The sequence below is a fragment of the Osmia lignaria genome, chromosome 6 (assembly GCF_051020975.1).
Source record: "Osmia lignaria lignaria isolate PbOS001 chromosome 6, iyOsmLign1, whole genome shotgun sequence".
Classification (NCBI taxonomy): Eukaryota; Metazoa; Arthropoda; class Insecta; order Hymenoptera; family Megachilidae; genus Osmia; species Osmia lignaria.
This window is the reverse complement of record NC_135037.1, coordinates 7,811,231-7,826,229: the sequence shown is the minus strand read 5'-3', so window position 1 is coordinate 7,826,229 and position 14,999 is coordinate 7,811,231. Positions and strand designations below refer to the sequence as shown.

General features: G+C 37.3%; 3 protein-coding genes across 6 annotated transcripts in view; all 3 read right to left on the bottom strand.

Moving 5' to 3' along the window:
* Window positions 1–92: 92 nt before the first annotated feature.
* RpL7 (ribosomal protein L7) lies at window positions 93–1,967 on the bottom strand. Its single transcript, XM_034318644.1, has 6 exons — window positions 1,883–1,967; window positions 1,360–1,477; window positions 1,108–1,283; window positions 782–1,029; window positions 480–577; window positions 93–244 (listed from the first exon to the last, which is right to left on the bottom strand). The coding sequence occupies exons 1-6, from the start codon at window positions 1,891–1,893 to the stop codon at window positions 134–136; spliced, it is 762 nt and encodes a 253-aa protein (XP_034174535.1). The 5' UTR covers window positions 1,894–1,967; the 3' UTR covers window positions 93–133.
* A 1,410-nt stretch (window positions 1,968–3,377) lies between these two features.
* On the bottom strand, window positions 3,378–4,831 carry LOC117601472 (uncharacterized). The gene is made up of 5 exons (XM_034318213.2): window positions 4,677–4,831; window positions 4,456–4,588; window positions 4,186–4,335; window positions 3,942–4,093; window positions 3,378–3,814 (listed from the first exon to the last, which is right to left on the bottom strand). The coding sequence occupies exons 1-5, from the start codon at window positions 4,757–4,759 to the stop codon at window positions 3,505–3,507; spliced, it is 828 nt and encodes a 275-aa protein (XP_034174104.2). The 5' UTR covers window positions 4,760–4,831; the 3' UTR covers window positions 3,378–3,504.
* A 2,130-nt stretch (window positions 4,832–6,961) lies between these two features.
* The window catches only part of hlk (hulk), a 33,601-nt gene continuing 25,563 nt past the window's right edge, over window positions 6,962–14,999 (bottom strand). For 2 of the 4 annotated variants that reach the window (XM_076688725.1, XM_034318593.2), the window contains 13 exons: window positions 13,618–13,749; window positions 12,885–13,208; window positions 12,436–12,624; window positions 12,231–12,368; window positions 11,304–11,408; window positions 10,546–10,643; window positions 9,938–10,022; window positions 9,717–9,848; window positions 9,468–9,650; window positions 9,245–9,385; window positions 8,844–9,167; window positions 8,583–8,765; window positions 6,962–8,437 (listed from right to left, as the gene is read on the bottom strand). In XM_076688725.1, the coding sequence (XP_076544840.1) occupies window positions 8,250–8,437; window positions 8,583–8,765; window positions 8,844–9,167; window positions 9,245–9,385; window positions 9,468–9,650; window positions 9,717–9,848; window positions 9,938–10,022; window positions 10,546–10,643; window positions 11,304–11,408; window positions 12,231–12,368; window positions 12,436–12,624; window positions 12,885–13,208; window positions 13,618–13,749 (2,222 nt within the window). In that variant the 3' untranslated portion in view covers window positions 6,962–8,249. Of the gene's footprint in view, window positions 8,438–8,582; window positions 8,766–8,843; window positions 9,168–9,244; window positions 9,386–9,467; window positions 9,651–9,716; window positions 9,849–9,937; window positions 10,023–10,545; window positions 10,646–11,303; window positions 11,409–12,190; window positions 12,369–12,435; window positions 12,625–12,884; window positions 13,209–13,617; window positions 13,750–14,999 lie in introns of all 4 variants that reach the window. The other 2 variants (XM_076688724.1, XM_034318595.2) reach the window with 2 other exon arrangements.

Here is a 14,999-nt window from a genome sequence, read left to right as displayed (position 1 = left end):
TTGAATTTCTATAGGAGATAATTATCAGGGCTTGCGATAAAATGAATCCGGATATCCTTTCAGACCCCCAGTAAAAATCAATACAAAATAGCTTATTGTATTTAAACATTTATTTATCAAGATTTTTATAAATTTAAACCATTCCCCTGAGAAGCTCATTGATCTTGTCTTCACGGTTTCCGAAATCACCACCTTCAACATAGTGGTTAGTCTTCTTACGCCATCCGCCAGTGGGTGTGTTAAGCTAAAAATAAAAGATTGAAATGAGTGCTTGAAAATTCAAAGATTAAATCATAATTATTTAAATAATTATTGAAATGTTTGAGTTTGACTGACGGACGCAAAAATTATATGCAGGCCATAAAGAGAAACTCGTGTTACTGTACGACATAGTAGGAGGTTAGTAGAACATTGAATAGTTCTACAACCATGCCTATGTCGCCAATAAAGAATCTGACGTTATGTGCTGGATACCATACCTTGAATGGCCACAGGAAATTGCTTGCAAACTTGAATTTTGATCCCACCGTGAATATTTCGTGGATTAAATCTTCAACACAAATAATGCCGGAACGACCTGTAACAATTAAATTCAATTATTAATAATTAAATTCAATTATAAATGTAATTTGTATGAATCATTAACAACCAGAATGTAAATTTATACGAAAAGGCTATATAGAGATTCAATTACTCTTTGACAAGATGGAAGGAAGCTACATAACTGAATGAATATAACTTCCATGGACTTGTCAATGTATAATTAATAAGTAATACTAACCAAGTTTCTTCTCAATGAGAGCATTGCTTGTAATAGGAATACGTTGCCTATTAATCTTAGCAAATCCTCTTTTGTAAATCAACTCTCTGACCGACTTCAGATTTGGATACCCCCAAGTGATGTAGGGCTCAACAATACGAAGCATATTAATTGTTGCTTTATTCAGCTTCACAAATATACCATTATTGATCTGTTTAAGGCGGAAAAGTTGAAGTACTTTACGTACTTTTGGAGCAACTTGGTTCACACTGAAATAATATTAGCTCATCATACACTAAATAAACACTAACTGCATAAAATCATATTTAAAAAATATAATAACTCACCCCCGAATACGGATAACAAATGCAAGACGCGCTTCTCCAGGGATGTAATAGTTACCGCGATTTTTCGCTTGTCTCATTAACCTGATTTCATCTCTTTCTTTTCTTCTGTATTCTCTGACATAATTTTCAGCCCTCTTGAAGATTTCTTTCCTCTTCTTGTATTGATTTGCACGTTGCTGAAAATAAATAGTTGTTATTTCTTGATCTACTATACATGGAACAACCGTGAAACATTGTAGGAAAATGAAGTACCTTGAGAGATATTTGAAGACGTGCAGCTTTCACCGCTTCACGGGTTTTCCTTCTCTTAAGTACCGACTCCGGTACTGCCGGCAGCTTTTTAGAGGGAGGGGCCGTTGTTTCCTTCGGTCTGCATAAATGATTAAAAATTATACATTCAACTCTAACGAACGAGTCGCGTGGTACAAGTAATTTAGGTTAGGCTAGGTTAGGCTCTCCTCAACAATACTGTTCCCGATGATTGTTTTAAATAGATATACAAATTGTACTGAATGTAAAACAAAAAACAACATTCTATTAAAAAACTAATAGCCTTTAGTGATGAAATATTAATTACACTTCATTTCATATTGATGAATGGTATGACTTGTCAGCAGAGAAGTATAATTTATCATTTGTTCAAGAAAGAAAAAAACTACAATATTCATCCAATAAAGAATTGAACAAGGATTGATAAAAATACATTTCAAAAATATTATAGGCATTCTAATAAAGGATGTTTACAGATTTATTGAAAGATTTCAATAGTACTTACGCGTCCGCCATTCTTCCGCTAGGTAAAGAAGTTGCCAACCGTTCAACATCTCGGGGTAGCCAACTGTAGAACTTGAAGTTGCCCGCAATTCACGCAAGGCTGCCAATAAAATGCAATTTGAATTTCAGTTTGATTTTCACTGGATGCAGCAGTGGTTGCTTGGCTACAGGGGCTACAGATAACTGAAAAGACAATTTTTACTCCCTTTGATTATATTTCTGAAAAATCAGTCAAAATCAGCACAAGAACGAAAAATGATTAAAATAGTTGTTTGACAAACTTATATTCACTCATACCCCAAGCTGTATTCAATACGACTTTGCATTGAAACGAGAACAAAAGTATTCGAGGACCGTAGACTTTTCCTTTTAGTAATAATGTAACATTTTTAATTAAAAAGGCACCCTGTACGTACGTCCTTGTTAGTTATTTAATATAATCAAAGTAATTGACAATGAGAACGATGCGGCGCGGTGAACTTTGAACGCGAGGATCAAACGTGGCGACAATGCGGGGCGTGCTAAGTGCCCCCTTTGCCCCTGTGCCGTCCCTCTAATATACCCTCAATCTTTGAACAGTAAGTAAGTACTTGTGTAGCAGGTGTGGTGGGCTCCGGAGCAATACACGTAAGGCGTAAGGTCCTAGAGCCCTCCTTTAGCGCAAGGGTTGGTCGCCGTTGGATTTTAATCAGTACGACTAACGCCCTCTCCCAGGGGTCAGAGAGGGTCTTATGCAAGATTTCACCACTTTAAAAAAAAGAAGAAAGTAAAGTAAAGGTAGTTGGCCGTGGCGGTGAAGGGGAACGTCATGGCTGATCGGGCACCATTGCCAACCATCGAGCAATGTGAAACCCCCTCAGTTTTATAACGACTGCTGAGGTGTGCGGATCTATCTGTTAAACATATATGTACCCCTATTTTATTTTCTGCATTTATTTCATTTGCTGTATTTATCTTCGTGTGTGTCTTGCCCCACTATACTTTTATTTATTACTTTACCCCCATTTGTGGGCCTCATGGGAACCACTCTCCCAAGTCATTTATTATTTTATTCCCATGGACTTTGGCTCAATCTCCCCAGTCATTTAATATTTCTTTTCTCTCCACGGAGCTCAACCTTATATCTCTTACATCGCTGCATCCCTTACATCACGGCTTCTCTTACATTCCTGCATCCTTTATATCTCTCCACCCCTAACATCCCTCCATCCCTTACATCCCTCTATTCCTTACATGCTTAGATCTCTTATACTTCTGCATCTGTTACATCTCTGCATTCCTTATACCCCCGCAGCCCTTATATTTCTGCGTCCCTGACATCTCACTATCCCTTCCCCGGAATACCTCTGTATGATCAGATAACGGATCAACAAGTAGCAATATAAAATGGAGAAAGCAGAATGAAGAAAGGTAGTCGAATCACAGGAAAGTTTCCTGCCAGGTTCATAACTAGGTCCGCTGTAAATTCTCTAACTATTATATAAATATACCAATACTTCTGTTCCCTTGAAAACAGACCCTTATGCGGGCATCTTTATTTTACTTCATTACATTTCTTCTTACAATTCACCTTTAAGATAGAAATTATATTTTGCAAAAAGGTTAAATAAAATATCATATTTTTTATGTTTTTACACAGACGTGTATATGAAACATTAATGAGGGCGAACTCGTTTGTACGGCACTGTACATCAAATCACCTGCTGGGTAGTTGACTAAAGTTGGTATAGATTTGGAAACGTTGTTGTCAGCTATAAATTCAGCCGACAGTGGAAGCTTATCAAGCAGTTTGTTCAGGTATCGTTGTGAGATCTTCACTAACTGCTTTTCCAGCGCGGATAAAATTGTATTAGAGAAACGATTTGCGATATGTTTGACTATAAGGTTTACCGTGGATTCGCTTATCTGGTCTTTGAAGGATATGGACATTTCACTAGAAAAAAAATTACATTTAAATGGACATCGTCTAGCCGTCAAGTAACTAATTAAGAAAGTATAGAAAGTTTGAATTTAAGATGAAGGGTTAAAATAAGCCTTTACGCAAAGGTAATAATAATTACTCGATTTTTACGATGTTGACCGCACGTAGAATAACTCGGTGGTCTTCCAAGCTTATATCTGCTACCACTCTTGCCTCGATGTTGCCGAAGTGTCCATTTATTTGACCCTGTTTCTTAATGGGTAAATCTTGGAACAGGAAGTCATAGGTACCCTAAAAATATTCGAAGAAAATACATTTGTTCAATTCGTACTCATTGTCAGAACGAAAGCATTCGGTATTGAATAGTATTTTGTTCATCTTACGTCGAGTACATCGAATCCCATCGTGGCAACCACGGTGTAAACATTCGTGTCGGAAATTAAAATAGTGTCGTCTACTCGTCTTATGCCCGATAGCCCTTGAAGCCGTCCGTTTGTCAAACTAATCCCTCTGTGACGTATGGGTAAACCTGGCTGTAAAAGAACCGGGCTTCGAATTTAAAGAAATCTCAATTGTTTTCAGTATCTTCATTCTATGAAAATTCAGGATTCATTAGGAAGTATTGTTTAATAGAATGTAGAAGAAACAAATACCAGGTCCTGATGTATGCTGTCCAATTTCATGGGGTCCATTTCGTTCTTTTGTATGTATTCACGAACCATGGGCAATACACCGTCGACTAGCGAGCTGATGTTCGTCTTTGTCCCATGATATACATTGTCTGTTCTGTGTCGCAAAAAATGAAAAATTTAATTTTCATCAAATTCTTTACTATTTGGGCAATCGTCTATTTGGTGATAATTTGTAAACTTACTCGTCATCGATGGTGTCTGCGAAACCGCTTATGAACAGCGCCGAAACGCACAGCAAAACGAGAAATTGAATTTTAGCTGCCATAGTACACGAATGATGCTGAACGATCAATCGACAATGATTCGACTACCTTTCCTCATTCTGCTTTTTCCATTTTATATTGCTAATTGTTGATCCGTTATCTGATCGTATCTTACCCTTATTGACTTCTATTGGTATTATCGCTCTCAGTGTCAAGTACTTTAATTATATTAAAAAAATAATAAGTTATAAATAAAAAGTAATCATTACGGAAAGGTTTACAAAATTATCATAATTTATTAGAAGGAAAGTAAGCCCGTTATCGGCACGTGGTTTGTTTAACATAGCTTATCCTTTTAACGAGTATTGCGCATACAGTTGCTACTTTTGGTACATTCAATCATACTTTTTTATTATATTTTGATAAAAATAAGTGATTACATTATAATGTAATATAATTATAATCTATGATAATCTAATCAGTATTATCGAATGATAATCTAAACCAGTAAATGTTATTAAATCAATTAAATAAGCCGAATTATAACACGTGTAGTAAAGTATTTATCAGATAAAATAATTTTTAATAAAAAATACAAGTGACTTCAAAATGCGCTAAAAAGTGTAAAATAACTTATACTTCATTTCTACAACAAAATGTGCTAAAAAGTATGAAAGAATAATTTATCTTTCCTTATGAGCTCCGCTTCACCCTTTCCAGTTATTTATTATTTTATCCTTCCTTATGAACTAAAGTCCACCTTTATCAGTTATTATTTTATCCTCCTTTATGGGTCAAACCCACGCTTCCAAATTATTTATTATTTTATTTCCCTTTATGGGCCCCGTGGGGACCACCCTTCCCAGTTATTGTTTATCCTATTCCTACTCTTTATGGACCAAGGTCTCCCTTTGCAGTTATTTATTTTTTCATTCTTTTCATGGACCTCGCAGGGACTACCCTCAAATCCCTGCATTTTTTACATGCCTGTATCCCTTTCATCACTGCATCCTTTACATCCCTGCTTAACATCCCTCTATCCTTTACACCTCTCTATCCCTTACACTCTTCAATCCTTTATGTCTCCCTGTTCCTTAAATGTCTGTTCCTCTTACAATCCTGCTTCCCTTATAGCCCTGCATCCCACAAATCACTCTATTCCCTACAATTTGCGGTGCCTTACATTCCTTTATTCCTTATATACTTATTTATCCTTATATACAAAATTTTTCTTGAAAAAACAGCGCCCCCTAGCGACGAAAATATGAACTAAAATTTCGATGTCGGATCAGCGCCACCTGGTGGCAAAAAAAGGAATTAAATCATGCAAAATTTTCGGCCCTCTAGCGGCAAAAATGCGAACTAAAATTTCGATGTCGGATCAGCGCCACCTGGTGGCAAAAAAAGGAATTAAATCAGGCACAATTTTCGGCCATCTGGTGGCAAAAGTGGGAACTAAAATTTCGACGTCGGATCAGCGCCACCTGGTGACAAAAAAAGGAATTAAATCATGCAAAATTTTTGGCCATCTAGCGGTAAAAGTGTGAACTAAAATTTCGACGTCGGATCAGCGCCCTCTGGTGGTAAAAAAGGGAATTAAATCATGCAAAATTTTCGGCCCTCTGGCGGCAAAAATGCGAACTAAAATTTCGACGTCGGATCAGCGCCCTCTGGTGGTAAAAACAGGAACTAAAATTGTTACGATTTCTTACTTCAAAAGTGCTTACAGTGGTACACGGGTAGTGTGAGACTGAACAGTCTCTCGTTGGTGTCTCTGCATGCAGTTCTAATCTCATCTGGGAGTGTCTGGGACCACCCCGAATCATGATCCCCCGAAAACAAAGGCATGCCCAATCTTCTCCATCTGTAGTCACTGGCTCAAAGCGTAATAAATGAAAAAGAGGAAGAAAATCGAACGATAAATTGTTGAGTAGTTTCCGCCATTTGTGTATAGATGACGCTATAATCCAAGTTCAAAGATACTTGATTTATTGCGGTCTTTTTAAAATACAATTTTGTTATTTTAATAATTTTTTGGTCTAGTGTCGATTTTAATTGATTTTTAATAAAATAGAATGAAAGGAGAGAGAAAGGTCAGGATAATTAAGTCAGGTAGAAGCACGTTAAAATAGTCTCATTTATATTTCGAAAATTCAATCGAATACATGTGCGAAGTTCCTAAATTCAAAGAAGTATCCAAAAGAGCTAAATTACGTATTCGTGTATATTATAATAAATTCTTCGAACAGAGTCAAACGAAGAAGAAAAAAAAAAAGAAACGAGTAGAACATAAGATAAAAGAAAAATCATGGTATTCTCTTTTTTTATGTATAACGCATCGTACACACTATTATATTATTTATTATAATTGGCAGATGGAAGTGGCATTTTAACGGTTTGGAATTGGTCCAATGGTTCGTTCTTTATTCCTCCTTATTATGTTGACATCGTTAAGCTTCTCTGACAATATAGACGTCGACAGGCACTTTAGCCCTCTCGTATATTCAGCGGAAGTCGATGACGATCGAATCGTCGTGATTATTTTCGCCCGAAACGACACGCAGATCGTTAATAAAACCAGACATTTAAATCAAAGTACAAGATACTAATATTATATCTATATTGTGAATTTTGATTTAAGTCCTCGAACAAAACGATCGTGACAATCACTTTGGTGATGAAGGTAATGCGCGTGGACCAACGATGATTATGTACATGGATAAAATAAGACCGCTGTCAAAAAATCCGCCGGCGATGACAGTGAAAATTGTTGTAACATATATTAATGATCGACAATCGTCGTCTAGCAACAATCCATAAATAGCAAATAATAATAACGTACACGCTTGGATCAATTTTATTCACCCTAAAAACGCAAGAAAGTCTTTCGTGGTTCGCAAATCAATAGAAAAATGGTCGGAATACGATATATACGATACACCCCTATTCGTTACAAAGCGACACAGTAAAAGTAATAATTAAAGAACGAAAGAAAAAAAGAAAAAGAAAAATTTCACGATACGGTAATTTGATAAACGTGACACAGAAGTATAGCAAACGTGTAGCAATGAATATTACACTTATTATAAACACTAACACTTCGTCTGGAATACTTGGAGCAATATCATGCGTGTCTCGCAACCCCTTAAGTCGTTCGCGCCATTTTCGTTTGACAGAGGTCTATAGCTTTCTAGAGAGAAGAAATAAAAAAAGAAAAGACACGACGGATTTGGTCCACGTTAGCAAAACATAGCGCGCGCTCACGGAATTCACGGACGATATTTTCAATAGTATTCTCGACACGAAATAGAGCCTTCTTCTAAAAGAAATATGGCTGGTCGTCGGTAATGAAACGACCGGTTTCGTCGTCGTCCTCGTCGAGTCAGGTCGCATCGTTCCTGACGAACGACCCTCGTTAATCTTACATAAAGTGAGTCGGAGCAACATCAACGACATTGTACATTCACTCAACAACAGTCCGTTTACTCTCTTTCGCTCTCTCATCTTCTCTGTTTCATCTTTCATTTCCCGGCTCTCCTTTCACACGAGTTTTCACGCTTGCTTCGGATGCGTTGCGGGCGCGGTTGGCTCCGAGCGGAAACAGGACAAGAGGAAACCGGTGTACATGGCGAACAGGACGGTTATGGCGACCAGCATGTACATGTAGATGTTTAGTTCCGGTTGACGGTACCTGTTCTTGCGTAGCCACTCGAGAACATCCTGTTCTTTGTGAAGATCACCTATTAAAGAAAAGAAGACAATTTTTAGTTCTATTACATTAATAGTAGCGATGGGTTTGTCTCATAGGTAAAGATCACGATGGGTTTGACTTTGTTAATCATTAATTAATCGTAGAATAACTTTGAAAAATTTCAAGAAATTCACCTCGATAAATACTGGGGAATCTCTTGCGGAAGTAGACAATGGCAGGAAGTTTGGTGACACCCCATTTCCTGGCGTATCTTGGATCCGCCATCTTCACAAACGTGATATCCAAATTATCAGTTTCTCCATCGATGTTCTCTAATTTTTCACTCACTTCTTCGCTCTCTCTGCTGTCATGTTCGTCTAGGTACAATTTTATTGTTACAATTTAGAGATCTTTTATTATTGAATAAGGATAAAATTGATTTGTGATTCGCTTACAAAAGAAGACAGCAAGGAACTCGTTTTCGTCCAGCAACTTGTCCAGCATCTTTTTGTTCACCTCCTCGATCTCGTTCTTGATCTCAAAGACATCTTGAGAAGTCAGCCACTGAAGAATCTTGTCCTCTTGGGTCAGATCACCGTCGTAAATAAGTGGCGTTTTTTTACGGAAATAAACGAGAGAAGGGACATTCAGGATTCCATATTTCTCGGCAGCTTCTGGACTGAAAACCTTGACAAAATCGATACCGAATAAATCTGCCTCGCCGTCGATTTTCTCCAAAGCTTCCATGATCTCGTCGCATTCAGGACAGTCTTCGTCGTCTAATCGAAACATAAATGAATAATTTATTAAAATATTTATATATTTAAAAAAAAATTGAACGTATTTTATAACATACAGAAGAAGACAGCGAGAAAGGGAGATTCTTCAAGAAGTCTCTCCAGCATCCTGTCGTTAACAGATTCAATTTCATCCGCTAGTTCTCGGTTGTCGTCATCGATTAACCATTCGAGCACCGATTCTTCATTTTGCAAATCACCTATTATATAAAATTATTAGAATTGATTAATGTGGAATTGTATAATTGAAAAGATATGAGAATTAGAAAGATATATAGAAACCTTCGAACAAAAGAGGATTGCCGTTTCTAAAATAAACCAGCGCAGGGTACGTTTTGATGGAGTACCGTTTGGCTAGCTGGGGATCCTGAATTTTTACCAAGTGAATGCCAAACACGTCGCACTCGTCGTCGATCTTTTCCAATCCTTCCAAAATTTCGTCGCATATGTGACAATTTTGTTTATCTGGAATTATATAATTTTATGCTTTCTTCTAATCATCGAACGATTCAGATAAATTATAAGTCTTACAAAAGTAAACTGCAAGGTACTGAGTTTCTTCGACAGATGTTTCCAACATCATTCTAGTGATCAGTTCGATTCGATCCTCTGTCTTCTGAGTGATCAGCCATTGTAGAACCTCTTCTTCCACTGCCAGATCGCCTACACATAAAAATATTTAAAATATAGAATAAGAATTCATGTTTCTTCTTTTCTTTATTTTTGCAAACATTACATTTCGCGCTACGAACCTTCGAACACATTTGGTATTTGTTTTTCAAAGTACACTAATACTGGAAATTCCGTGACTCCATAATCTTCTGCCACCTTGAAGTCCTAAGAAAGAAAAGAAAACTTGAAAATGTTCTTCAGTAAAGAAGAGGATGAATAGTGCAGAGCAGTGGCGGCTCGCGTATAGGCACTGTGAAATTGCAGCATCCCCTATTTCCACTTGATATTATCGATAACATTTAATATAATGAGTCCTTTTTTCTTTAATTCTTTCTTTATACTCGTACAATATATAATCCTTAAGCTTAATGTCAGTAGCCATCCCCCAGTTTATGAAAAAGATACAAAAGTCTTTGTATGGAATTGTGCGCTCCACAGTTCCAGCGCTGCGGTGGCGCAGCGTGGTGATTGGCTGTCGTGCGCATGCGCACATAGGAAGCTGCGCACGAGGCTGCGCGGGAAACAGAGCACTGTCGCTACCGCAGTGCTGGTGTTTTAAAACAAAGACTAAAAATTTTCTAGAGCTACACCCCCATAAATAATAGCTATCAGCCGCCACTAGTGCAGAGAATAGAGAAATAGAATAAGTGATAATTGACAAATGAAAAAATAGAATATAATTACACACCTGAGTCTTAACAAAAGTGATACCATGTCTGTCGCAGTCATCGTCAATGTTCTCCAGCTCCTCCAGTATGCCCATACACTGGTCACAGTCGTCGGCGTCTAAAGAAAAACTATATCGTTATAAAATTCACGAATTTCCCTTGAAGAAGTATCTATGATGGCGTGGTATAGATCAGGCTGTTGCGTTCACGTGGACGATGATCTACGAAGCGTTCTGTCGTTCACGAAACTAACTCGAAAGGGAACTAAGATCTATCGAAAAATACCATGGTCGTAGAATTTTGGTATACACATTCGAGTGCTTGCACCATTTCTTGGACATACACTACAAAAGAAAAAGGCTGGCATGCTGATCAGCAGGGTCTCTAGGGTCACTATGGCGCTTCTGTTGTCTGGCTCTATGATTCTCTCTCGTGCATGCTCTCTAATCGTGCAGGTACACCTGTGTGTGACAGTGCAAAGTGATTGAAAAATTTGGAAAAACAGCAGTTTTTGCAAAAAGGAGAAAAAGATTTAGATACAAAATGAAAATATTTTCCCAAATGAAGAATTCGTATTTAAGATAATCCAAAAGCAAAAATTCTATAAAAATTGAAAAAAAGAGAAGAAAAATGTGGATGGTGGTGGTGCTCAGGGTACACACGGAGATGAATTCTGGATGAACTATCTGGAACACATATTCTAGAGCAGAGATCGTTAAAGAAAGAGAGAAAACCGGGTTGAAAACTCAATCGTTTCCTGGTCTGTGTTCACGTGTACCATCGAGTTCCTCGGTTGCTTCGTGTTCGACGATCCTGCGTTCCCTGTGCCGGGCCTGCTTGCGTTGATATTTTGCTTGACACAAGTCACAAAGCGTTCTGTTCCCTGCGGCATTAGCAGACAACGTGTACGGCGTATGGACGAGACACAAGATGATAGAACAGACACAGAAAAAAGAAGAAAGAGAGAAAGAGAAAGGCCAAACAGCAACGATCGTAAAGAAACATATGTATGTACAACGAGAGGCAGAGTAGACGAAGGACAATTTACAGAATATTAAACCTGTACTTAACTATTGCGACACATAAGCGCAATTATAAAAAGAAAAAAATACAAATAAATTATGAATGTATGTACATTGTATCGGTGTACATGAAATGTCATTTTCTTTTTCTTTGTTGACAAAATTTTTATTTTGAAATTTAATATATTTTTTGTGAACTAAAAGCGGTGGATATTTGTCGGGCTGATAAAGTAATTAAAAGAAATATTAATCGTGTGTCGCAAATGTCGTATGACATTTCATGTGCACCAACCTTAATCTTGATTCTTGTACTTTATTGAATCGAACGAGAACACTTGATGCTTCGATTCAACGCCGTTGCTTCCAGAGCAGGAATAAATATACGCAGACGAGTTGCTGGCTACGATCAGCAGTTATTCTCTTCAGCATTGATAAATGATAATTGATAATGTATCGTGAGAGGATGAATGATATATGGAACGAGACGAATCCGCTCGTATAATAATATAATTTGATCAATGAAGTGAAAAAATGAATCATTTTAACGTCTAATTGATATATGAAAAGAGCGAAATTGATGATGAATAATGAGAAATATCTGAATAAAATTAATTGCCACGCAACAGGCTAGTGATACATTCCTGCTTGGCAGTTGGCCGTTGATGAAGGACTGTCAGACTTACAGAAGTACACCGCCAATGATTCGGACTCTCTTATCAAATTCAGGAGTTCCTCTCCCTCCAAATCCTCGATTACCTCACCGGAAGGATCCTTCTGCGTCATCAACCACTGGAGAATCTGTTCCTCATCGTACAGATCGCCTGGAAAATGAATAATTCAAAATTAGAATTGGGGTTGATTAACAGTGAGATGATACATGGTTCGTACCTGCATAGATGACCGGTTCCTTAGAGGACATTTTAAAGAACAATATAGCAGGTAACGCAAAGACACCAAATTGTTTAGCTAGCTGTTTGTCATCGATTTTCACGAATTTGATTCCTGCGCTGTCTGCCTCGTCGTCGATGTGCTCGATCTCGACCAGTACTCTGCCACACTGTTTGCAGTCGTTGCTGTCTAAACATACGCGCGCCACCGCGTTCGACACGCTCGAAAGTTTCATTTTTTTACTAAAACGGCATCTATTCTATCCTATTTCTATCCTTTATAATACATTTCTATGATATTTTACGGAAAACCATGGAAATTTGGGAAATTTTTCTTCAGGGATCAGGTAAAAATATAATTCTTTAGGTGCCATTTAAATGATAATATAATTAAAGAAATTTAGCTATCAATAATAATTTTTCTGAAACACGAAGAATTGAAATACTCACAGAAGAATACAGCCAAATAGTCGGTCGTCTGTCGTATTTTATGGAACATCTTCTTGTTGATTCGTTCTATGTGATCGGTGAGTTCCATGTTCTCGGGGTTGGTCAACCAATCTAGTATCTCTTCTTCGTCATCGATGTCCCCGTCGTAGTTGATGTTCTTCCCTTTGCGGAAGTACGTGATACCAGGAGGATTACGGAAACCGTACTTCTTCGCCATCAGACGATCCTTCATCCTGACAATCTTTATACCGTACTCAGCAGCCTCGTCGTCGATCAGTTCGACGTGCCTCAGTACTCTAGGACTCTCTGGATCCTCCTCCTTGTCTACGGGATCGAGATTTCCTTTTTTCATTTCGTTACCACCCGATTTTCACCCCTTAAGCAATCATTTCTTCTGCATGCACTTTTTCCTTTTTATTTGAAATTGAATTCTTTTGAATAATACCAATAGGGTGTTAAAATAGTATTTGATCGCTTGAGGGGGTGCAGGCGTCAAGCAATCGTTCTTATAAAATTCTTTGATAATATTTATAATTAATGTTACACGTTGACTACCATGGGGTGCTTAGAACATTGTATACAGAATTTGAAATAGCGTTAATAGATAATTGAAAGCTTAAATTTGGAAATTATCTGCTTGTCTACTTAAGTGAATGTTTAATTCTACTTACCAGTGTACATTGAAAGTAATGAAATCGCGTTATTTTTGACAAAGAAATGAATGATATCTTACAGAAAACAACAGCCAGGAATTCTTTCGTCTCGATATACTTGTTCAGGGTGTCACGATCGATCTCTTCGATACTCTCATCCGTCTTCTGCTTCACCATCCAATCGAGAACTTCGCTTTCGTCGAGCAGATTACCTAAGTTATATATCAGAAGGTAGCTCGAATATACACTTGTTCTACTTGAAATTTTATTCGGAAACATAATTGATCTATCTGCAAGGATATCGACGATCTGGAATGGCTATTCGTGTCGATCTTCGTATCGAATCAATTCTGGAGATTTCTGGATGCTCTAATGAACTTACCATCCTCTGCAGGTGATAGTATCAACGATGAAAATCAGAAGAAACGAAAAGAAGACGTTATAAAATGATCTGTGTGCTTATTGACTGTGTCGCTTTTCTATCGTCTGAGAACTTATACAGGGTGGATTAAATAAAGACTTTAATCCAAATAGAAAAGAAGACTAATAAATACACTATTACATTAAATCAATCATGATTGCTTTATCTTTTTAACAGTCATTTTAGAAAAATTTAAAAGATTTTAATTTTTTGCATCTGACATTTTATAGTTTGAAGTAACATTATTTATAAAATTGATAATTGTTACAATTTTGTAATAAAGCAACTTGTAACGCTATATGTAATCCACCTTATAAACTTTCTCTCCTACATGAAAAATGATTTGTGAAGAAATTTCTGTCTAGTTTTCTGTCTTGTGAGGTACTGAATAACCGTGAAATATGGTTCAAGCAATGTTTAACAACTACCAAGCTTTGTACAGCTTTGTACCAAGATCTGTACAGAAACAATCAGGAGATGCAACTACGCAATACCAATAAATACTAACAAATAATTTACTCTTTTTTTTTTTTCTAATCATCTAATCGAGTTTCGGATAAACTACAGAGGTTCGTGGGGTCGGAGTGGGCTCTACGTCTACCATTAGCGATAACGGGCAAAGCAAATACAAAGGATACTAATTGGTACTAGGAAACATATTTATTATCGAGTTTTATTGTCGTACATGTTGCTCTTATGCGAAATTAACGTGGATGCCGTGACACGGCGAAAGGTGCGCAAACTTTTAACGAGCAATTTAATAATCCATGCCTGATAATCGTGATCACAGACGCAGAGCGATAATTAACTTCCCGCATTTTGCCCTGGTCATTTACAAAATATACGTTCCGTAGAGATTCGCATATCTTATCGATTATTTATCGCGTCATGTACAGATTATCGGCATTGATAATTGATTGCCGAACACGATTGATTCGGCGTGAACGACAGCGAAATACAGAAATCAGACAAGACATAAGACACTTGTATAAATAAATAAATAATAAATAAATAAGGTGAGCGTGTGTATCGGTGTTTCCC